The following is a 16,580-nucleotide window of genomic DNA, read 5'->3' as shown; positions in this document are numbered from 1 at the left end:
AAAAAAACTACAAGTTGCCACAGAAGAAACAGAAAAACCAGACAGTTCCATAACTATTAAATAGTTGAAGCCATAATTGAAACTTTCCCACAAATACAACATCAGCCCCAAATGGTGTGACAGTAAATTCTATCAAATATGTAAGGAAAAAATAATATCATTTTTGCACAAACTCTTCCAGAATATAGAAAAAGAAGGAATTTACCCCCAGTCCATGGCAAGAGGCTACATAACCTTGATACCCAAATCAGATAGGGACTTCATGAGAAAGGAAAATTATAGGCCAATCTAAGTCAAATATATTTGTGAAGACCATAAATTCTATCAGTAGACAAAATCCAGAAGTATGTATGAAGATAATATACCAGGGTTTATTCTAGGAAGACAAGGCTAGCCTGACTTTAGAAAAAGGACTGATTTGGGGCGCCTGGGTGGCTCAGTTGGTTAAGCGACTGCCTTCGGCTCAGGTCATGATCCCAGGGTCCTGGGATCGAGCCCCGCGTCGGGCTCCCTGCTCAGTGGGAAGCCTGCTTCTCCCTCTCCCGCTCCCCCTGCTTGTGTTCCTGCTCTCACTATCTCTCTCTCTGTCAAGTAAATAACAAAAATCTTTAAAAAAAAAAAGCAAGCAGGCGCCTGGGTGGCTCAGTTGGTTAGGCGACTGCCTTCGGCTCAGGTCATGATCCTGGAGTCCCGGGATCGAGTCCCGCATCGGGCTCCCTGCTCGGCGGGGAGTCTGCTTCTCCCTCTGACCGTCCCCCCTCTCATGTACTCTATCTCTCTCTCATTCTCGCTCTTTCACATAAATAAATAAATAAATCTTTAAAAAAAAAAAAGGAAAAAGGACTGATTTAATTTATCACATTAAGAGATTAAGGGAGAAATTCTTATGATTACCTTAGAGGTAGAATAGCCTTCTACAAAATTCAGCATCTATTCATGAGAACACAACTTCTGGCAAAGTAGAAATAGAAGGGAATTTCTTGTTGAGGGACTATAATTATATGCAGCAACACGTATGATTCTTAAAACATACTGTTGAGTGGGCACCTGGGTGGCTCAGTCGTTAAGCATCTGCCCCACATCCTGCTCCGCGGGAAGCCTGCTTCTCCCTCTCCCGCTCCCCCTGCTTGTGTTCTCTCTCTCTCTCTCTCTCTCTCTCTCTCGCTGTGTCTCTCTGTCAAATAAATAAATGAAATCTTAAAAAAAAAAATAATGTTGAGTGAAAAAAAAGTCCTGAAGGCTATGTATGGCATGAGTACAACTTTGCAAATCTCAAAAATAAGCAAAAATATGTATGCAGGGAAACACTACATGGTTTTTATATGAAAAAAAAAAAGTTAACATACCCAGAATAACGGCTACCTCTTGAGCAGGAGGGAAGGTGTCTTAGTCGGCTTGGGCTGCCGTAACAGAAGACCACAGACTGGGGAGCTTCAACAACAGAAATTTAATTTCTCCTACTTCTAGAGGCTGGAGGTCCAAGATGAAGTTGCCTGCTGATTTGGTTTCTGTGAAACCTCTCTTCTGGCTTTCTGCTGTGGCCTCACATGGCCTTTCCTCAGTCTGTGTTGGGGGGAGAAAGTTCTGGTTTCTCTCCCTTTTCTTTTTTTTTTGAAAAGGGACCTAGGGGGCATCTGGGTGGCTCAGTTGTTAAGCGTCTGCCTTCGGCTCAGGTCATGATCTCAGGGTCCTGGGATCGAGCCCCGCATCGGGCTCCCTGCTCGGCGGGAAGCCTGCTTCTCCCTCTCCCACTCCCCCTGCTTGTGTTCCCTCTCTCACGGTCTCTCTCTCTGTGTCAAATAAATAAAATCTTAAAAAAAAAAAGAAAAGGGAACTAATATTTATTGAGTACCTACTAAGTACTAAAGAGCTTTACATGCATTATTTCTTTTTTTAATTAATGTATTATTTTTATTTTTAATTTAAATTCAATTAAATAACATATAGTGTATTATTAGTTTCAGTGGTAGAGTTCAGTGATTTATCAGTCTTATATAACACCCGGTGCTCATTCCCGTCTGTGCCCTCCTTAATGCCCATCAGCCAGTTACCCCATCTCCCCAGCCCCCTCCCCTCCAGCAATCCTCAGTTTGTTTCCTATGATTAAGAGTTTCTTATGGTTTCTGTCCCTCTCTGATTTCGTCTTGTTTTATTTTCTTATAAGGACCCCACTCTTATCAGATTAGAGCCCCACACTTAAGACTTCATTTAACCTGGGGCATTTATTTATTTATTTATCTATTTATTCCTATGCTATCATTAACCTGGCATGATCTCAGGGTCCTGGGACTGAGCTCTGTGTCGGGCTCTGCGGTCAGTGGGGAGTCTGCTTGAGTATTCTCTCTCTCCCTCCCCCCGCCACTCTCTTTCTCTCAAATTAATAAATAAATCTTAAAAAAAAAAAAAAAGACTTCATTTAACCTAATTACCTCCCTATAGGTAACACATACAGTCACGGTGGGAGTTAGGGCTTTCACATATGAATTTTCAGGGGACACAATCAGTCTATATCAGAGATGAGAGGAGAAGTGACGAGAAGAATCATATGTAGGTGCAAGTTCCTTGTGAAATTTGAGTTGGGTGATGAATATTTAATTTATTATTATGATTTATATATCTTACATGTATTCTTTGTATCAAAAATTATATTTAGGGGCACCTGGCTAGCTCAGTCAGTGGAACCTGCGACTCTTGATCTCAGGGTTGTGGGTTTGAGTCCCATGTTGGCTGGGTGTAGAGATTACTTAAAAATAAAATGTTAGAAATTATATTTGGGGGTGCCTGGGTAGCTCAGTCAGTTAAACATCTGCCTTCAGCTCGGGTCACGATCCCAGGGTCCTGGAATTGAGCCCCAAGTCGGGCTCTCTGCTCAGCTGGGAGTCTGCTTGCTTCTCCCTCTCCCCCTGCCCCTCCCCCCCACTCATGCTCTCTCTCTCTAAAATGAATAAAATATTTAAAAAATTATATTTGAAGAAGAAAAATTAATGAACTTAGAGCTGTATATTAATGTTGATGAATTCAAATGAAAAATTTAATGCTGATTGATCAAGCTGTACATTTATAAGATGTGGGCTTTCTGGAGGTATGAAAAACAATTTTTAAAGGTTCATTTATTGGGGCACCTGGGTGGCTCGGTCATTTAAGTGTCTGCCTTCAGCTCAGGTCATGATCTCCGGGTCCTTGGATTGAGCCCCATGTCAGGCTCCCAGCTCAGTGGGGAGTCTGCTTCTCCCTCTGCTCTCTCTCTCTCAAAAAAATTTTTAAAAAATCTTAAAAAAAAAATTATTTATTTATTTGAGAGAGACAGAAAGAGTGCTCATGCGAGAATAGGGGGAGTGGCAGAGGTAGAGAATCTTCAAGCAGACTCACCAGTGAGCCTGGAGCCCGATGCAGGGCTCAATCTCATGACCTGAGCCGAAACCAAGAGTCAGACACTTAACCAACTGAGCCACCCAGGCACTCCTGGAGGTATGAAAATTTTAAATGCAACGTTTGGGTGAAAAAAGCAAGGACAAAAAAAGAATACTTATATGATTCTATTTATGTCAAGTTCAAAGACATGCAAAACTAAACGATATATTGTCTAAGCATACAAGTATGGTGGTAACACTAAAGAAAATTAAGAGAAGGATAAATACCAAACTCAGGTTACCTCTGAGAATAAAGAAAGAGGGGCACCCAGGCTACTTCACTGGTATTGGTGATATTGTTTCTTATGTGGGGGAGAGGATATAGATGTTCATTTACACATTATCCTTTTCTCTATGTATGATATATTTAACAGGAAAAGTGAACGAAAGGAAGGAAACAATGCAGAAAGAGAGAAGGAAAAAGTAGAAGGTAAAGGGAACTAAGGATGACGATCAAAGGAGAGAGGATAAGAAAACAAGTCAGTTAATTATTCAAAGCGCCAACCTGTGCTTCATTCCTCCTTGGTTGAGAGGTCCAGAGAGATGATCTCTTTGGTTCCTTCATTATTTTTTTAATCGCATACTTTTGTTATTTTCATTTCATTATTAAAATACCATTAAAGGAATTCTAAAAAAGAAAAATGAATCAGCCTTAATTCCATGAACCTATTCTATTATCTAGATTGATAGAATCTAGACTCATATTCATTGGTCCAGTGGGGGAGGGAGCTGGCTTTCCCCCATCCTCCAGCAGAGATTCATTATTCCTTCCTCTGCAGTCTACTTTTCTCTGCTTGATCCTCACCATATTCTGCCTTGCTTCTTCCCTGAAAGGTTTGGCCAGGGACATTTCTGATGTCTGTTCTTTCTCTTTTTCCTTTCTAGATAATAGCCCAGAGAGGGGAAATGCCCCTTTTCCAAACACTGAAGCCATTATATTTCTGGCCACGAGGGGGCACCCACAGACTAGCCCTCTGCTCCTCATGTTGTACAACTGGTCAATTGCAGAGAAAGAAGTCCTTGGCTAATGGGGTTATCCCGTTAGAGCTATTTTAAAATTTTTGTTTCTGGCTTCTACATCAGTTTTTTTCTCCCTCTCCTTCCTTCTGATTTCCTCTTGTCCACATGCATGTTCCAAAGAGGTTCTCTGAGATAGCTTCACAGTCACCCACACCCCTTTTTCTCTCAGGACGGTTGTCTTCAGATTCTGGGCATATGAGGTCTGAGTCTGGTCATGCTTCTGGTTTCCTGAACATTCTCTCTTGGGAAAAAACAAAAACAAAGCCAAACTCCAGAAACTGCTGCACATTTTTTTTTTTATGTTATGTTCATCACCATGTATTACATCATTAGTTTTTGATGTAGTGTTCTATGATTCATTGTTTGCGTACAACACCCAGTGCTCCATGCAGTACGTGCCCTCCTTAATACCCATCACTGGGCTCACCCATTCCCCCACCCCTCCTCCCCTCTAGAACCCTCAGTTTGTTTCTCAGAGTCCATAGTCTCCCATGGTTTGTCTCCCCCTCCGATTTCCCCCCCTTCATTCTTCCCTTCCTGCTATCTTCTTCTTCTTCTTCTTCTTCTTTTTTTTAACATATAATATATTATTTGTTTCAGAGGTACAGGTCTGTGATTCATCAATCTTACACAATTCACAGCGCTCACCATAGCACATACCCTCCCCAGTGTCTATCACCCAGTCACCCCATCCCTCCCACCCCACCCCCCACTCCAGCAACCCTCAGTTTGTTTCCTGAGATTAAGAATTCCTCATATCAGTGAGGTCATATGATACATGTCTTTCTCTGATTGACTTATTTTGCTCAGCATAATGCCCTCCAGTTCCATCACGTCGTTGCAAATGGCAAGATCTCATTCCTTTTGATGGCATTACAGCACATTCTTTTCAATCTTTCTTCAGATGGTGAAGAGTTGAAATCCTTTGACCATCCAAAGCTGCTTAGAAGCCAAGTCTTGGCTTTTTTTTTTTTTTAAGATTTTATTTATTTATTTGTTAGAGAGAGAGCACAAGCAGGGGGAGCTGCAGAGGGAGAGGGAGAAGGAGACTCCCTGCTGAGCAGGGAGCCTGATGTGGGACTTGATCCCAGGACCCTGGGATCAGGACCTGAGCCGAAGGCAGACGCTTAACCAACTGAGCCACCCAGGCATCCCCAAGTCTTGGCCACTAAGACAGTGAGCACTCTGCATAATGTTGTTTTTGACCCACAGTATGGTGCGACAATAAAATAACAAGACTGGTTTTCCTATATGTCTTAGAACCGGGCCTTGGCCACTCCCAAATTGGAGTGCAAACTTGGGTGGAGCAATGAAACAGGTGTTTTGTTCTAAGGTGACTGCGCTGGAGGGGAAAAAACTTATTGCTTTGTTACCATAACTCTTCTATTTGGAGAAATACTCCTTTGATTCTACTTAGTGATTTGGAGATATTAAAGAGGACCACGGATCCAAAGCATATAAGGGAAGAAACGAGGTTCCAGGCTGGAGACCTGACCCACTTACTGCCTTGAGCTCATGGGCAACATGAAGCTTTTTTTGGCATTAGGTGGACAAGAATTCGAGGACAAAATTGGTTTGTTCCTAAAATTTCTCGTGCTTATACGCACAGGTTGAGAAGTGGCATGAATCATTGGGAATGTGAATTTTAAATTTTAATGGAGGTAGATAAATTACTTTCCCAAAATTTATAGTCTAAAGACCCCCAAGCAACTAAGTTAAAAAGAGGGCAAAAGTACTGGACAGATACCTCACCAAAGAAGGCATATAAACATATGAAAAGATGCTCCACATCATATGTCATCAAGGAAATGCACATTAAATGTGTGCAACAGTGAGATGCTTAAAATCCAGAATGCTAAGAGCCACATGCTGGCAAGGGTGTGGAGCAACGGGAACTCTCATCCATTGCTGGGGGGAATGCAAAATGGTATAGCCACTTTGGAAGATAATTGGGCAGTTTCTTGCAAAGCTAAACATAGTCTTACCATATGACCTAGCAACAGTGCTTCTAGATATTTACCCAAATGAGCTTAAGACTTACAACCACACAAAAACCTGCATACAAGTGTTTATGGTAGCTTTATTTATAATTGCCAAAAATTGGAAGCAACCGTGATGCCCTTTAGTAGGTGAATTAATAAATAAACCATGGCACATCCATTTTAATGGAATATTCTTCAGCAATAAATAGGGATGAGGGATGAAGTCACAAAAAGACGTGCCTATTGCTAAGGGAAATAAACCAGTCTGAAAAGACTGTAATTCCAATTATATGACATACTGGAAAAGGTAAAACTGTAGAGCCTGGTTGCCTGGGGTTGGACAGGGAGGGAAGGTGGAATGAATGGTGGAACATAGGGATTGTTAAGAGCAGTGAAATTATCCTGTATGATTCTGTATGCTCTGATAAGGGTGGATGCACGACATTATGCATTTGGCGAAGCCCACAGAATGTACAACAAGCGAACCCTAATGTAAGCTATGGGCTTTAATTAATAATAATAATAATACCAATATTTGTTCATCACTTGAAACAAATGTACCACACAGATGCAAGATGGTAATTATGGGAAAAACTGGTTGTGGGAAAGGAGTATATGGGAACTCTCTGTACTTTCTGTTCAATTTTTTTAAGCATTTTTTTTTTTAAAGATTTTACTTATTTATTTGACAGAGAGAGAGAGAGACAGCGAGAGAGGGAACACAAGCAGGGGGAGTGGGAGAGGGAGAAGCAGGCTCCCCAATGAGCAGGGAGCCCGATGTGGGATTTGATCCCAGGACCCTGGGATCATGACCTGAGCCGAAGGCAGACGCTTAACGACTGAGCCACTCAGGTGCCCCCTTTTTAAGCATTTTTTAAAAAGATTTTATTTATTTGTCAGAGAGAGAGAGAGAGTACAAGCAGAGAGAGGGACAGAGGGAGAGGGAGAAGCAGGCTCCCCGATGAGCAGGGAGCCCAATGTGGGATTTGATCCCAGGACCCTGGGATCATGACCTGACCCGAAGGGAGACGTTTAACCCACCTAAGCCACCCAGGTGTCCCCCAATTTTTTTTTTTTTTTGTAAACCTCGAACTGCTTTAAGAAATAAAGTCTGCCAATTAAAAACACAAAAAATTTACAGACTCATCAAGAGTGTACATCTCCATTTCTATCTTTGTTTATACTGCTTGGTGACAAAATTTTGACAGATATTCAATCTGCTGGATCAAATTGGTCTTTTATTATTATCTTAATTGCATTTCCCTATGTTCTACTCAGACTGAACATCTTTTCCAGATTGGACTTTCCAAGTTTGCCTATTATAAACCTCCTGTTCCTGTCTCTTACCTGTTTTTCCAGTCAATTATTGATCTTTTGATTGTGGAATTGTGGGAGCTTTAAAAAATGTTCTTTTTTTTTTTTACATGTTGTAAATGTTTTCCCACAATCTGTCATTTCTTTTTCAACTTGGATAATAATGTCTTTTGTCCCATAGAAAGTTTTAAATTTGAAGGCGTTTGACCTGGACACGGGCCTCTGGGGAGCCACATGATCTGAGCCAGCCCTCAGGGAGAGCCCACTCCTCTGGCCAGTCCTGTTCTTGTTCCTGATTTCTCAAGCTGAACCCAGAGCTTTCTGCTGCAGTGTGTCCCTTTAGGCTCCTCTTGGCCATGTTCTGAAACTGGCACAGCTTTATCTAATGGGATGAGCCTGGCTAAAGAGATTAGCGAGATGTCTTGTGGTCCCTACTTTTAATCTGCAGCGTTCTGGCTCTCCCTGCTTGGCTGGGAAGGAAGCTGCAAGAACACTGCGGAGACCTGGCTCCTTCATGAGCTGCACCTCTGCGGCCCCTGTTACCACTACTAAGTTAACAGGGGTCCCAGGCTAAGGGGCTCAACATGGGCAGCTCCCAGGGAAGCTCCCTGCAGCGTGGGCCATCTGCTCCCTTCCCAAGACCCTGAGTTTGCAGCCCCCGGGCTCACGAAGGTCAGGAGTGAGAGTTTTGCCGAGGGAAGCTGCCTGGACTGCACTCGGCAAGCATGGCGCTGCTGAAGGTCAAATTTGACCAGAAGAAGCGGGTGAAATTGGCCCAAGGGCTCTGGCTCATGAATTGGTTCTCCGTGTTGGCTGGCATCATCATCTTCAGCCTAGGGCTGTTCCTTAAGATCGAACTGCGGAAGCGGAGCGATGTGATGAATAATTCAGAGAGCCATTTTGTGCCCAACTCCTTGATAGGGATGGGGCTGCTGTCCTGTGTCTTCAACTCTCTGGCCGGCAAGATCTGCTATGATGCCCTGGACCCTGCCAAGTACGCCAAGTGGAAGCCCTGGCTGAAGCCATACCTGGCTGTCTGTGTCCTCTTCAACATTGCCCTCTTGCTGGTGACCCTGTGCTGCTTCCTTATGCGGGGCTCACTGGAGAACACCCTGGCCCACGGGCTCAAGAACGGCATGAAGTACTACCGAGACACAGACACGCCTGGCAGGTGTTTCATGAAGAAGACCATCGACATGCTGCAGATCGAGTTCAAATGCTGTGGCAACAACGGCTTTCGAGATTGGTTCGAGATTCAGTGGATCAGCAATCGCTACCTGGACTTTTCGTCCAAAGAAGTCAAAGAGTGAGTGGTCTCCGGTCCTGGGGTCAGAGCTAGATGGGGACTCGGAGGCCCATGGGGGTGCTCTGTGTGCACAACTTAGTACTGTGTGTGTGTGTGTGAGGCTGGGTTCAGGTGGCCCCTGTGAAATTGCCAATGTGCTAACATTTTTGACCTATAAAGAGGGCGATATCATATGCTCCACCTAATGACTGGCTAAGGAATGTCTGGGAGGAAGGTGTCAAGTTACGTAAGTTGCATGGATAGGAGTCTCCAGGGAGGAAGACCCAGCCAGGAAAGTGTGCCTGCTTCATACGGTAGAGATGGGGCACTCATAGATCACATATACTGAGATGTTATTTGGCTCTTTGTCTTATTCACTCAAAGTTTATGCATTCAGTCCCAGAAGCTTAAATTTCCTGGTTAGTTCCCTTGTTTTCCAACCTTCTGACTCGGAGCATCTCTAGGTGTTTGTCCTTGGGTGTGGTGGAAAGAGCAGAGGACAAGGTAGTCAGGAGGTCTAGGCTATAGTTTGGGCTGTGTTGTAAATTAGCTTGTGACCTTCGGTAAGTCACTTGCCACTCTGGTACCTTGCTCGCCCATCTTTTAAACAAATCCACTGGAATAGATCATCTTGGAGGTCACCCCCTAGCTCCGTCTAGAGCCTGGCATACAGCAGGCGCCCATTAAATACCTGCTGGTGTTTACTTCTTGAATCATGACAGTGTGACACGATAACGTATCTAAAGTATTTGTGGTGTGTATAAATATAAAATCCTGAGCTACAACGTAGGGAGGTTATGGGTCTCAAGTCATTTTCCAGGGAAAGGGCAGCCTGCCCGGAGCCCGTGGCTCATCCTCACCTCTTCTTTCTGTCCCATCCAACCCATTCCCTGGCTGAGGCAAGAGGTCAGCTGTTCATTCAGTGTTGTCCTGGGTAAGGCTGGTGAGTCCAAGAGGACTTGCATGCAGGGTGCTGGGCACACTGGCAGCAGGACACAGCTGATGCCCAGATGACACCCAGGAACCCCAGATGATGGAAGGGAAGTCAGACTGAAGGTCACTGCTTGGGCTTCTATTTTCTCTGTGGGTGGGGATTACTGCTACAAATCCCTAGTTAAGAAGAGACTGGTAAACCACTTTGCCCTTCCTAGGTGACAGGTCTTGCAGGGACAGCACAAGGTGGCAGGACTTACACAAGGTGCCACAGGAGGGACAAGCAGAATTCTTGGGGATGGGAGTGGGAGAGGGGGAGAAGCTGAAACAGCCTTTGTGAGCAAATAAGAAAGGGCTTTCATTTTTTCCTGTCATTTTCCTTGATTGCCTTCTGCACAGAGTTAGTCACTGGAGAGACTTACAAAGCCACTCTGTAATCCCCAAATCTCCTTTAGTCCCAGAACAGAGAAATTCTCCAGGTCGTTCTACTCGCAATGGTTGGCATATCTAAATTTTCAGGCAAACAATAGGCTTGATCCAAACCACCTCAGTGCTTCATACCAACTTGCTGGGAGTGAAACTATCCTAACCCCACTGACTTGAAAAAAGTTTCTCAGTTACACACACACACACACACACACACAATATAGTGAAAACATTAAGAGAAACAAAAACAGGAAAAAGAATTCAAGCCAGATTCTCACCCACAACTGACTAATGGCTTTAATTTTTCCCCATTTGGTTTAGTCTTGTTAACATTTACATAATAAATAGTGTAACTATGGTATAAATACAACTGAGCACCTCATTTTGTAATTTGATAATATAGTATTGGCATAATGTTCAAAACCATTATATCCCCCCAGCTTTGTTTAAATATAATTGACAAGTAACATTGTGTACGTTTAAGGTGCAGAACATGTTGATTTGATACACTTACGCATTGCCAAGTGTTTACTATGTTCGCATTTGCTAACACCTGCATCATGGCACATAACGGCCATTGCTTTTTTGTGGTGAGAACTTGGCAAGTTTCAAGGATATAACACAGTATTGTTAACTATAATCACCATGCTGTGCAGGAGATCCCCAGAACTTACTCATCTTATCACTGGAAGTTTGTACCCTTTGACCAACATCTCCCCTTCCCTCTCCCCGCCCCCAGCAACCACCAGTCTAGTCTGTTTCTGTGTGTTTGGTTTTTTAGATTTTACATGTGAGTGATATCATCTGGTATTTGTGTAAAGTGATCATGTTTAATTGGTGCATCATATTACACTTCCTGAATGGACACACTTAGGCAGGCATTTAGTTCGTTCTTATTTGCTTCCATTGGCCACACTGGAGTAGGCTTCTTTGAGGCTTTTCTTCTGTCTCTTTGTCTCCGTCTCTCTCTTACTTCCCTTAGGCTGTTTCCAGGTGGAAAATGTATCTGTTGGCTGTCACTTTCCACAAAGCTGGTCTTAAGACACAATGGTAGAACTGAAATGCCTGTCTCCTTTCCCAAACCTCCCATGATGTCACAGTCCTGTGCTGCTAAGGGCACAACCTGGTAGAGAGAGGACCACGTCACTGCTTTCCACAAATTCTCACTCTGATGACCAGTGGACAACACCTGTGAGCGAGGGGAGGCCCCTGGGCGTGGGGTGGCACTTCCTCCCTTTCCAGAGGCTCAGATTTTTTTTCGTATCTTGACTGCTTTACTTAGGAGGACTGTTAAGTTTTCCTGACAAAGCAGGCCCCCGCAAATCCTCCTCTGAACAATCTAAAGTGTATTTATTTTTTTGAGGCCAAGCACGGAGAAGTGGTAAGCATTTACGTTTTTCTGGCTTTTCTCAGCAGCAACCTCAGGGCGAGGATCCGGAGGCAGCAGAAGCAGAGAGAGGCGGGCGTGGGGCCTGGCAGGAGGGCAGGACCAGGGAGCAGCGTCATCTTCCACCAAGATTTTTTTAAAAGGAATTCTTCACCTTTTTCTCTTTTTCCTTTCCCCAGCAAATTCAGAGGAGCCAATAAAAAGGCTGGGGTGGGCCTCAGTCTCCTTGACCCTGACGACTCTGGGAGGGGATCCCAGGAACAGTGAGCTGATTGGAGGGGGGAGGGTGGGAAGTCTGCAGAAAATGCACCGAGCTCCTCCAGTGATACTGGTCCTGGGTATGGGCAGTGTCTAGTGCCTAACTTCTGGTCCTTTCTGCAGGCTCTGCCCCTGGAGCATCTCTCTCCATTCCATACGATGTACACCTTGCTGGACTGGGCTACAGAAAACATTTCTAGTCCGGGTCCTGAGAGGTGGAACTGGGTTCCTGCACACAGGGCTCCCTTGGAACCTCCCCAGCTATGCCCCTCCTCCAATGGTCCCCCAGGAAACTGAGCACAGAGCTTGGGGTCCCAGCAAACATGGAGGGGTGGCTGGTGGCTGGTGTTTGGAGATTTCTTAGGGGGATCTTTAAGAACAAGGACTGCTTCCAGAAGGCTCCTGGCCTAAACAATATCAATTGAAGATTTTTTAAAAAGATTTTTTTTTTTATCCACTTGAGAGAGACAGTGAGAGAGAGAGAGAGAGAGAGAGAGAGAATAAGCAGGGGTGAGGGGCAGGGGGAGAGGGAGAAGCAGACTCCCCGCTGAGCAGGGAGCCCGATGTGGGGCTTGATCCCGGGACCTGGAGATCATGACCCGAGCGGGAGGCAGATGCCTAACAGACTGAGCCACCCAGGCGCCTCACCTCAGATTTTTATGAATTTAGAATCTCCCCACCCGCACCACTACCCCACCCCAGCCATCCCAAGCAAATAGTCCACTGGCCACACCCCACCCCCAGTCTGCCCCATCACTATGTTGTCAGGTCCCACATTTATTCTGCACAAAACCTCTCCCTGGGGGGTTTAATAATTCTTTTAGGTGTTGTTTTTCTCTATTTTATAGATGAGAGATCTGAGCCTCAGGCTGGATCTCACAGCAAGAAGTGGGGGCTTATTGAGATGATTTACATTCCTTACAACTCACCCAATGAAAGGGGGACAGTTCAATGGTTTTTGGCATGTTCACAGAGTTGTGCTACCTACCAGTCAATACCACAGCCCACCTTTGAATATTTTCATCGTGTGGCAGGGACACCCCGTACACTCTGGCTTTCACTCCCTAGCCTCCCATGGCCTGGCTCTAAGGAACCACTAGTCTCCTCTCTGTCTCTATGCTTCTCCCTCTTCTGGACATCTCATTAGGAGGAAATCATATAATATTGGTCCTTTTGGGCCTGGCTCTTTTGAGTTAGCATAATGTTTTCCAAGTTCAACCATGTTGCCACGTTTGTTAGAATATCCTTCCTTTTCACAGACGAATCATATTGCGTTGTATGGGGTGCCAGGCTGTAATTCTGCTCCTTCCACTCGACTGTACTGCTTCCAGTGACGTTAGTCACCTTGTACAGCCTCAGTGTTAGATGAATCTGTGCCCTGACTGAAGCTTTGAATTATCCAGGCCACACTGTCCTCTCTCATCCTGTCTTTCTTTGTCTTCTTGTCCTCCATGCCGTCCTCCTCCAGAGGGACAGTGGAAGGTGTGGGCGGAGACGACCTAGGCTTGAGAAACTTCTGGGGATTATGACTGGATTCCAGTTCTTCTGTGCCCGGGTCTCAGATAATCGCGAGGCGGCCGCACAGAAACCAGAGAAACCGCCCAGGCTCCCTGCGGCCTGGGGCAAGCGAGGCTGGGCTCTGCTCTACCCCGTGTGTTTACCTTCTCACTGGCTCTGGCCTGGTGCTCCTGACGGTGGGGAGACAGGTTCCCTTATAACTGGGGGAAGCCCTCAGAGGGAGGAGCAGAGTCCAGGGATGGCCTCCCTTAGCGACTGAATCTTCAGAGCAAGTTATTGGGACATAGGTTTGTAGTTCTCAGACAGCGCTTCTTTTATTTTACTGCATTTCTCAACTTTCATCATGGAAAATTTCAAGCATTCACAAAAGTAGAGAGATTATAATGACTTTCCATGTACACTTCTCCTAGCTTCAACAAATGCACACATTTTCGCTTTCTTGTTTCATCTATACCACCCTCCCAAACACCCATTATCCCCTCTGAGTATCTTAAAGCAAATCCTTTCACCTGTAAATATTTAAGGAGGCATTTCTAACAGGTACAGAGGGTTTGTTTTTTGCCTTTTTGTTTTTGTTTGACATAAGCACAATAGTAATCATGCCCAACAAAACTAGCAGCAAGAACATCTAATATCTAGTCTGTTCAATTTTCTCTGTCTCAAACTATCTTTTACAGTTGGTTTGTTCAAATCAGGATCCAAACCAAGCCCACATTGTGCATTTGGTTCTTTGATCACTTTTGCTTCTTTTACTCTATAACAGTTACTGTCATGCCATGTGTGTACTGAAGGAACTGGGCTATTTGTCCTGAAGAATTCCTCACATTCTCAGTTGGGCAATTGCAGCCAAGTGGTGTCATCTAACTTGTTCTTCTGTCCCCTGCATTTGCCCATAAGCCAGTAGTTAGGGCTGAGGTGTGCTTGGATTCAGGTTTGGTTTTAGCAAGAGCACTTCCTAGGGTGCTCTGTGTATCTTAACGCATCACATGAGGAGGGATGAAGTTTTCAGCCAGTTTATAACAATTCCTTTAAAACTTTGCCCTGCTTTCAGGATGAGCAGAGCTTTAGTGTCTTGGGGTGAGAGGCCTTGGCACGAGGAACTGTCAGACAGGAGGGCTTGGCCTGAAGCCCTCAGTCTGAAGGAGAAGTGGGCACCAAGCTCTCTCACTTGCCCATCCCACTCAGGGAATCCACAGGCTACAGGCTTCTGTTCACTCTTCCTGAACAATTTACAGACATCTCAAGAAGACTAGACCATGCCTAGGAGCTCCCTGAGGGCAGGACTGAGTCTCCCATCAGACTGGGGTTCCTTGAGGGCTGTGCTGTGTCTCCCTCTCAGATTGGGACTCCCTGGGGGCAGGTCTGTATCTCCCTGCTCAGACTGGGGCTTCTTGAGGGCTGTGTGGTTTCTCCCCCTCAGACTGGCGCTTCCTGAGGACAAGGCCCAGGGCAGCATGGCGGGGGGTGGGGGGGCAGGTCTGGCTTGATGGAGGCTGGGACTCCCCTGGGCCCCCAGCCTGGGATCTGTTGGGGTCTCCCATCTCTGGAATTAGCCCTCCCTCTCCTCTAGAAGCATCACCTTGTTTACTTAGTGCTTGTCCTGGTTACAACCACAGATTAAGGCCCCACTCACCCTCTTAAGACAAAGCCAGGCGAGGAGAGCTCCTTAGATGGTGAGCTGGCTATTTATATCAGAGTATTTCGCAGGCTACAAATCTTGCTCTGCTCAGGGCTCACCAGGGCTTGTAAGGGTCTTGATTACGATAAGACCTGTTTTCTAGCATACTCTCCCATAGCCAAGTCATGTATGACTTGGGAAAATGATCATGTCAGAGTTTTCCTGGAAAAACCAACATAATTCAGGAGGTAAATCAATAAATCAACAAAGAAATCCATATGGAAATAAACAGTGGAGGGGAGTGGGGAAGGCAGGGGGTATAACTGATAATGAGTCAATCCCCAACTGGAATGCTTGCTGAGTGACACTTGTGGAACCTTGGCAATTCACTTGACTTCTGTCAGACTCAGTTTTCTCATCTGAGAAATGACATGACAGGGGTGCGGTAGAGAGTAAGTGGATTAATGCACATAGAGCAGTTGGTATACAGCAGTACAGTATTAGTATTTCCTTGAAGATTTTCTTTTTTTTTTTTGAGTAGTTACTGGATATAAAGTACTGCAGGTGGTGAGTGAGGGAAGACAGGGGAGACACAATCCCCAGTTGGGGATTGACTCATTATCAGTTATACCCCTGCCTTCCCACTCCCCTCCACTGTTTATTTCCCTATGGATTTCTTTGTTGCTTTATTGATTTACTTCCTAAATTATGTTGGTTTTTCCAGGAAAACTCTGACATGATCATTTTCCCAAGTCACTGTCTCCCCAGTGTGAGGGGAGACACGGCCCTGTCCTCAGGGAGCCCCAGTCTGAGGGGGAGACACAGCCCTGCCCTCAGGGAGCCCCAGTCTGAGGGGGAGACACAGCCCTGCCCTCAGGGAGCCCCAGTCTGAGGGGGAGACACAGCTCTGCCCTCAGGGAGCCCCAGTCTGAGGGCGAGACACAGCCCTGCCCTCAGGGAGCCCCAGTCTGAGGGGAGACAAAGTCCTGCTTCAGGGACCCCAGTCTGAGGGGGAGACACAGCCCTGCCTCAGGGACCCCAGTCTGAGGGGGAGACACAGCCCTGCCCTCAGGGAGCCCCAGTCTGAGGGGGAGACACAGCCCTGCCTCAGGGAGCCCCAGTCTGAGGGGGAGACACAGCCCTGCCCTCAGGGAGCCCCAGTCTGAGGGCGAGACACAGTCCTGCCCTCAGGGAGCCCCAGTCTGAAGGGGGAGACACAGCCCTGCCTCAAGGACCCCAGTCTGAGGGGGAGACACAGCCCTGCCCTCAGGGACCCCAGTCTGAGGGGAGGCACCGCCCTGCCTCAGGGAGCCCCAGTCTGAGGGCGAGACACAGTCCTGCCCTCAGGGAGCCCCAGTCTGAGGGCGAGACACAGTCCTGCTCTCAGGGAGCCCCAGTCTGAGGGGGGAGACACAGCCCTGCCCTCAGG

General features: G+C 45.9%; 1 protein-coding gene across 1 annotated transcript in view; it reads left to right on the top strand.

The window, feature by feature from the left end:
* Positions 1–16,580, top strand: part of PRPH2 (peripherin 2) — a 29,902-nt gene that overhangs the window by 3,154 nt on the left and 10,168 nt on the right. Inside the window, exon 2 of the mRNA XM_034991129.1 lies at positions 7,908–9,032. Coding sequence (XP_034847020.1) covers positions 8,452–9,032 — 581 coding nt within the window. The 5' untranslated portion in view covers positions 7,908–8,451. The remainder of the gene's footprint in view (positions 1–7,907; positions 9,033–16,580) is intronic.

The sequence above is a fragment of the Mirounga leonina genome, unplaced genomic scaffold, assembly GCF_011800145.1.
Source record: "Mirounga leonina isolate KUSES-001 unplaced genomic scaffold, KU_Mleo_1.0 Mir_53, whole genome shotgun sequence".
Classification (NCBI taxonomy): Eukaryota; Metazoa; Chordata; class Mammalia; order Carnivora; family Phocidae; genus Mirounga; species Mirounga leonina.
Note: the sequence above shows the minus strand (reverse complement) of the source record. Positions and strands in the feature narration are given on the sequence as shown.